This window comes from Marmota marmota, unplaced genomic scaffold (assembly GCF_001458135.2).
Source record: "Marmota marmota marmota unplaced genomic scaffold, marMar, whole genome shotgun sequence".
NCBI classification, from domain to species: domain Eukaryota; kingdom Metazoa; phylum Chordata; class Mammalia; order Rodentia; family Sciuridae; genus Marmota; species Marmota marmota.
Genome location: NW_026000240.1, coordinates 10450654 through 10458365, shown reverse-complemented (window position 1 = coordinate 10458365; position 7712 = coordinate 10450654). Strand labels below are relative to the sequence as shown.

The window sequence follows — 7712 nt, the reverse complement described above, 5'->3', positions numbered from 1 at the left end:
TACTTACTTAAGAACAGTTTTGAAAAACAACTTCTCTTCTCCTATTCCTTTAACTTCATGCCACCTGTTACTAAATGAGTAATGGAGAATTTTCAAAAATTTTTTAACCATGACAAGATAAAAAGTAAAGTGTCCACTGAAACCTAGGACACAAGTGTGTGTATATAGATTTATATGCATATATATATGTATATGTATCTGTAAAGTTGTGTGTCTGTCTGAAATTAAAATGGCAAAGCATTTCCAGGTTACAGCCTCTGGACTATTCCAATTTGTTTTGGTTAGGAGCATTAATCACAACCCAATGCACTGATAGACATTATTTGCTAGATCCACCTTTGAATGAAAGCTTTGTTCTATCTGCAAACCAAGGTGACAGAATTAACTGGATCATTTCCAAGGTCTCTATTGCTTTAGTCCATCATCAAGGACTTCCCACCTCCACAGAGGTGATTTTCTCTCCCCACAGGTCATCTAGAAACACAGTGCTTTTCTATCTTTGAAGTGCCAGTGACCCCCATGAGCCTCTCTTGCCACTGCCCCTACCCAGTTCTCCCAGCTGCTCAGACCGGGGGCCTGGCTCCATCCACAGCTGCTGTTCTGGACTGTCCATCCCAGTGGCCATGCTGGCTGGAGATGGCAGTCCCCAGGGGCCAGCCCAAAGCGTTCTAACCCTGCAGGCTTCAGCAAGCATGGCATTAACATTAGCATGGACTTCCAGTGACATCCGCTGTGTCTATAATGCCCCACCCCATCCGATCTCTGGACCATAAGACTCTACTTTGAATTTAGGAAAAGCATTTTACATCTGGCAATGGAAGCTCTGGTCATATTGGGGGCAAAATTCTAAATCTCCCAAAAAGAATCTAAACTCTCCAGTTCTTTATGGCAAGAGAGGGGGAATCAAAAGCACATTGACTTCTGGAGAGACAGAGCTCTCCAACTCTAGCCCCAAAGTGATTTAGAAGATCAAAAGTTGTTCAAAGCTTTAGAGTAAATTCTTCTTCAATCAGAAAGATAATTGCACAATTTCTATTTATGTACCACACACACACTACTACCCTCACACACTACACTTGATGTTAATAAGTAAGGCTTCCCAAATAGTGAACTCTGGACAGTACATCTAATGGAGGAGCTGGCATCGACTGACATGCATCCTAAGGGCGGCAAGGGTGCTAGGTTTTCCACACACAGGCTTTTGTTACAGGGCCCCCTATTTCAGCAGACACCAGGAAACCTAACGCAGGACCATCGTTCACCTATCTTCTCCACTGAGATAGAAAGAGGGGATGTTTTAAGATGCTTCATTCCATCATCTGCATTACCTCTGCAGCACAGTGAACACATCTGCGAGATGCAAGCAAAGTAGGTGAACAGACAGCAACCACAATGGACTATCATTAGCATGATGACGTCCATGGATCACAAGTCAGATGCAGGAAGATGAGAGTCAGTGCTTTAAACCCACATGGGAAGTACGTATTAGGGCAGTGCTGTCTTTTGCTTTAAATAATTAAATCACACCCTTGTTGACAATGAAAGATCCAATAATGATGATATTAGGAATCACCTTGCATCTGGATGCTTCCCTTAGCATGTAGTTTCACAGCCCAGTTTTCACCTTGAGAAATACCCAAGTTAGTTCAACACACCCACAGGACTTGTCTGTATGTAGTGTATCAATTCAGGAAAACTTGTGCATGATAATACTGTAATAACATAGAAGCCAGAAGCCACGTTTTATGGTTTTATTGAGTCTTTTTCAGTTTTAATTGTCTATGGTGAGTACAATTCTAGTGACTCTCATTATGAACCTCTGCTGCTGCTATAAATAGTGGGTACAAAGTTGGCTGTCATGCCTTAGCTACACACACACACACACACACACACACACACACAGATTCTGCATACTCCTGCATGCAACAGTACTATGCTATTATAGGAAATATATACTCCTTTTATTAAAAACACAATTATACACAATTAGTCTGGATATCGTTAAGCTACCGCCTATTGAGATAAACCTGAGAAGGCTCAAAATGTCAAGTAACACTGTTTCATACCACCCATTCAATGGCACTATTAATCACAAAGAAATCTTGTTCAATTCTCTATATTAAAATCACAGATAATATAAAAATAAACATTTTTGCAAAAACACTAAAACATAATTCAAATTCACAAAGCTTGATATGTAACATATATTCACCTTCATGTTAATGTGTGATGTGTACACGACAAGGTACATGAGAATTTGAAACTGTCACAGAAATCAGCAGCCCAATAAGAGAATGAGTCTCCAAATCCTGCTGTTAAAGCTACCCACCGAACAATGAAGACATTAAAATCAATAGCAATGTTGAACTTGCTGATAGTGTTACTTAAAAATTCCATCTCAAAGAAATTAAGATTATACAATTTCACTTTAAGAAGAAACACAATGCAGAATCTTCAGTACTAAGCAATAACAGGTGATAATATCAGCTGATTTTTTTTCTCCCATCTCCCTGAGGCCTGTCAATAAAGTCAAATGTTGGTCCTATAATGCACATTCCAAAAGACAAACACAGAAGTGACCAACTTGATGTAAGAGAAGCATTTTGCCTTTGGGAGTGGATACTCTGATCACAGTGGGGAGCAAAATTCTAAATCTCCTGAAAAGACAACACGTATTTTTCTATAATATATATAAAATGTAGATAGACAGAGCCAGTCTGGCTAAAGTACTTCCTATTTTGACTATTGATTTTATGATAATCTGACACCAGATTGTGTCTACACAGAAGAACTCTGAAAAGGCTAACACGCAAATCCATTTAAAGGGAAAATTAGTCACTTGCATTGCGAAACAGATTTTCATATTTTAGACACACAGAAAACCAAAGACGAACATTTCAAGAAACTGCTATTCGAAAAGAGCATCGTGATATATAATTGTCATTGTGTCTATGCATCATATATTATGTTAAGTACACCAGTGTGACATAATAATATACATTGTAATAAATACCATTTACATCATGATATTGGATCTTTCAAGAAGTTTTTCAGTCTGTACAAATGAAGGACTGTGAGCTTCCTCAATAAATACTATTACGATAGGTACAATTTAACCAGCAATGCTGAAGCTTCAGTAGATCTAACTAGGATCACCTTTAAGTACTGTCACTAGTTGAAGCGCAGCTGCTGTAAGCACTGATATCTGATGTATCCAAAGGTTATCAATCAGTGTCCTGTCTGAGGAGACAGAGAAGACTTGCAGGGTATGACCTGCCCATCACAACCTCTGGACCTTGTAAACTTGTGAGTCCAGCACTGGACTGCAGAGTCCTAGAAAACACAGTAGCAGATTTCTTGCACAGTCCAGTTTTCAAGCTTTGCCAAATCCCTTACAGCATCAGCAAATGATGTCAGAAAATCCTTTCTAATCCACGAAGAATGGTCTTCAAAGGGTCAAGAGTCCCACAGCTGGCCCAGCGGCAACTTTATGGGCTTAACTCTGAATTCTGACTTGCAGGCTACATTTCTTCTTAGCTTATCTTTCTATTTCAATGTAAATACAAATTGATGTTCAAAGAGTCAAAGATATCCATTTATACAATCAATAAGAATACTTGAACGTGGCTTTAAAATATTTTTGTAAAACTTAGTTAACTGCTAAGTTCTATAATTGTAGCAGCTTTTTCATCCAAATGCCAACAGATTGCTGCCTCTACTATTCAAATACTTACTCATTTCCTCATGTGGCATGAATCAGCTTTTCAGCCAATAGATCACTATTTCATCCTGACCCTCTGTTATGTTTTTCACCATTAGGACGGATCTTCCCAGAGACTTCTGTTGGCCTGGAAGGAGTTGGCAAGATCATTCTTGTTACTAGGTGGCATGCATTCACATGTCATTGTTGGCATGAAGCAAAGAAGAAACACTTTGGAAAAAAACATGCCAATTAGTAAAAGGACATTTCTAGCCACTGTCCACCTTCTGGCTGGATCTGCTCCTACAGAAAGTTCTCTGGAACCTGAAACAATGTATTTAACACATCCCCCCAAGGAGTCTGGGTATCCTGAGACCTGAAAGGAAGAAAACCTAATTAAAAAAGAGAGAAAAATATTACAGAAATGTGTACCAGCGGGCTGCAAGTTCAAGTATAATACAGGCAGTGGAACTGTGGTCAGTTTAATAATATTGATATTGTTTGAAAGGGTCAATACTCTAAAAAAAAAAATAAGTAGATTTTGTCTTAGGATTTTAAAACTGACAATGTTGTATGAGCCTCATGAAGTGAAAATGTTGCAAACCCTCATTGCTCAAAAGGAGGAAGTACAATAGGTTTCTTCTTGACTTCATTTCCATAATCCTATGCATTAAGATGCACTTGTGAACAAACGAAAAGCACTACCCAGAACGGCTAAACACAGCTTTTCTTCATTGATCTTAATGGCTGGAGTTGGGTAAACTGAAGCAACTCCGAAAGTCTCACAATTCTCAATCCATCTGGGCATTGCAAGTACTGACACCAATTTCTGAATTCCCTGTCACACTGTTTCATTGGGGCACTGAGCTTCCTTCCTGATTTAACATACAGCCCTACATGACTCCACTTATGAGGTGCTTCTAAATGTGTCCTCCACCCTCAGCCTGCACTCTGTGTTGTCAGCTGGATGGGGTCAAGTTTTACAGCTGGAAACTCCTTGGATGTTGGGTTTGTTTATTTGTGGTTGTTATATTTTCTCATCATTCCCACGATACAACATTTGAGCATTTCAAGGGCTAGAAATGTAGTAATTCAGTATTCACTGAAAATTATTATTTAAGTTGTTGAACTATTTTACAAAATTTTCATTAAAGCCTGGCAGAATAAGAAAACACTGCCAGGCCCTCTTCATTCTATAGTTTGCTTTGGATTTTTTTTTCTTTCTTTTTTTTGGTACCAGGGATTGAACCCAGGCACTTAACCACTGGGCCATATCCCAGTCCTTCATTCTATAGTTTGATTAGTACTTTCTACGGTTTGCTTTTCAGTGCAATGATACCTTAGATGCTTCAATTTAATTTCCCATACCTCTCTTTCCACATGTTTCATTTTCCTTTAAATGTTAGGATATAAGATTCAGGAAGACTTTAGCTTCCTATTCCATCAATACAACCCATACAAATTCTGCCTACTTCTCCTTTTCATATTGCATTTAAAGTTTTCAAACACTCTGAAGAAGCAAAAAGAACCTTTCCACCATGGTTTTATAGTCCTTGTTCTAGAAGTTCTTTTCCCACCCTCACTTGCCTCCTGTTTAAGAGTATAATTGTAGCCTCTGCATTGTGGGCGACCCTCAACCACCCACTTCTGAAAACACTGCCCCCATCCCTCAATTTGCTAACCATTCTTCAATTGCACTCAAACTTTACTCTGTAATTTTACTGTGATTTTTGTAAACTTGTTTTCACAGATGTGAGTGAGCACTTGTCCTGGAACACAAACAAAGTCCTAAGACACTGCCCAGCAGTGTGCAAGTAAACTCATTATCTCAGGAAGTCTAGCAGGGCTCATTGTGTTTACAAGGAAAATACATGCACTTTGATTACTTCAAATGCATTTTTCCAGTAAGATAATATATGCAGACCTCTACCATCAGACATTTAGTATCCAGGGTGTCTTAAGCAGTTTTCCAGAAATAACTGGAAAATAAACACTTTTCAGGTTTTTATGTTCATTGACTTTACTTTTCTATTCAATTCCCCAAAGAAATTCAGTCAGCTGTATTCATTCTTTACTGGACGAACTCAGTTAAGGACTCTTAAACTATTCTAAGTATGTTTGAGGATATGGATTTTCAATTTGTTCATGCCATGGGTTATTAAAAACAATAAACCAGGATAAGTCACACACTCAAGTTTCAGGTGGCTAGTTTTCCTGGAGAAATTATTAATATTAAATAGCTCTACTTCTCATGTGCACACACACTTTAACTAGAAAAGCTTGTAAATTTTAAAGGCAGACAAGAAAGTAAAAGTTTAACTAGGTAGTGTCGTTTTATTATATAGACTACTAGTCGGTAAGAAGGGGGACTGAAAAGAAACCTGAATGAGCTAAGCACAGAGGAGGGCATTTCAATCCCCCTCCCCCTTTAACTCACTACATTCTTTGAATTTTCTCTTAACTAGAAACTTAAAGGGGAGAAAGCAGTTGGCTGTGTTAAGCATCCTACCATGTTACAAAAGTGAGGTGTTTGGGGATTCTGGTGCCTTCACAGGCTCGTATCTCCATTTTGCTTGAACTCCGATAAAATATTGAGGGTCATGTCCTCGCTCTTGGATTGCAAATTTGCCTCACTTCTTCTGGAAGCTTTCCTGGTCGCTCGGGAGAGCCTCCTTCTGAAAGTATCTCCAGCCAAGAAATAGAGGATGGGGTCTACACAGCTGTTGAGACTGGCTAGACCTCTTGTCACCTGATAAGTGGCATACACCCTGTCATTGAAAGCACACATTTCTGGGGTTTGAAAATCCAGCCGGGCCCTCAAGTTCATTGTCTTCATCACATGGAAAGGGATGTAAGACACAGCAAAAACGGTGAGCACGATAATCACCAGGTAAATCGATTTCCTCCTCAGAGGCGAGTTGTCCAGGTCATTGTAAATCAAAGCTCTCACGATTAATCCGTAACAGCCCAGGATCAGCACCAACGGGACACAGAACATGGCCACGGTCGTGCACATGCTGTAAATGAAGTAACTTCGTAGGTACTCATCGGAGGTGGTGTCATAGCAGGTGACGGTTTTGTTCTTCCGGACCCCGGTGCCAGAGTAGAAGAGGATGGGCGAGATGGCGGCCACCACGATGAGCCACACCAGCACGCTGATGTAGACGGCGTTCTTCTTCTTGAGCCTGCCCAGGGACTTGAGCGGGTACACCACGCCGCTGTACCTGTGCGCGCTGATGCACGTCAGGAACAGGATGCTGCCATAAAGGTTCACGTGGAAAATGAACCTCTGCAGTTTGCACATGGCATCCCCGAAGATCCAGTCGGTCTTGTTGAAGTAGTAGAAGATGAGCGCGGGCAGAGTCAGCACGTACAGAAAGTCGGCTAGCGCCAAGTTGAACATGTACACGGAGATGCCACTCCACGGCTTCATGTGGAACACGAACATCCAGATGGCCCCGCTGTTGCCCAGGAAGCCGGTGATGAACACCAAGATGTAGACGGCCGGCAGGTAGTAGAACTGGAAGCCCGTCTTGGTCAGGGCACATTTAAAGGAGGTGGTGACGGCGGCGACGGAGGCGACCGTGCTGTTTCCCCAAGGCGAGCCCGGGTCGGTCAGAAAGGCAGCGTCCGTCCCGTTGGGGACAGCCGGCCACAGCACCTCTGTCATTCTCTTCTCCCCGACTTAGGCGGCAGCTTCGAGGGGGAAGCGGCGGCGAGAGGGCGGAGGTGGCAAAGGGCGCAGGGAGCATCGGCAAAGCCCGCGAGCGGAAGGGATCGCGNGGCTCAGTCCCGAGTGCAGAGGGCAGGCGGGAGAGCCGAGCTCCCGGCGCGGTGGGCGGAGTCCGCTCTCTCGGGGAGGCGAGGGGCGTGCCTGCGCCCGGCCGCCGGCGCTCTTGGGGGCGCCGCCGGGGCGGTCGTCTAGGGCGAGCGGGTCTCTGCAGCGCCCGGTGCGTTCAGTCCCCGCCCGGCCGCCGCCACCCGAGTCGGCCGCGAGAGCGAGGGGCGCACT

The 7712-nt window shown here is 42.4% G+C and overlaps 1 protein-coding gene across 2 annotated transcripts; it reads right to left on the bottom strand.

The window, feature by feature from the left end:
* Positions 1–1737: 1737 nt before the first annotated feature.
* P2ry1 (purinergic receptor P2Y1) lies at positions 1738–7479 on the bottom strand. Of its 2 annotated transcripts, none has more exons than XM_048794555.1 (2): positions 6210–7479; positions 1738–4076 (listed from the first exon to the last, which is right to left on the bottom strand). In XM_048794555.1, the coding sequence occupies exon 1, from the start codon at positions 7368–7370 to the stop codon at positions 6249–6251; it is 1122 nt and encodes a 373-aa protein (XP_048650512.1). In that variant the 5' UTR covers positions 7371–7479; the 3' UTR covers positions 1738–4076; positions 6210–6248. The 2 variants fall into 2 exon arrangements, with proteins under 2 accessions (XP_048650512.1, XP_015342411.1); XM_015486925.2 differs by having other exon boundaries at positions 1738–3848.
* Positions 7480–7712: the final 233 nt, after the last annotated feature.

Excerpts from the sequence above, each read along its gene's own strand:
- P2ry1 (XM_048794555.1), bottom strand. The coding sequence starts at position 7,370 with ATGACAGAGGTGCTGTGGCCGGCTGTCCCCAACGGGACGGACGCTGCC.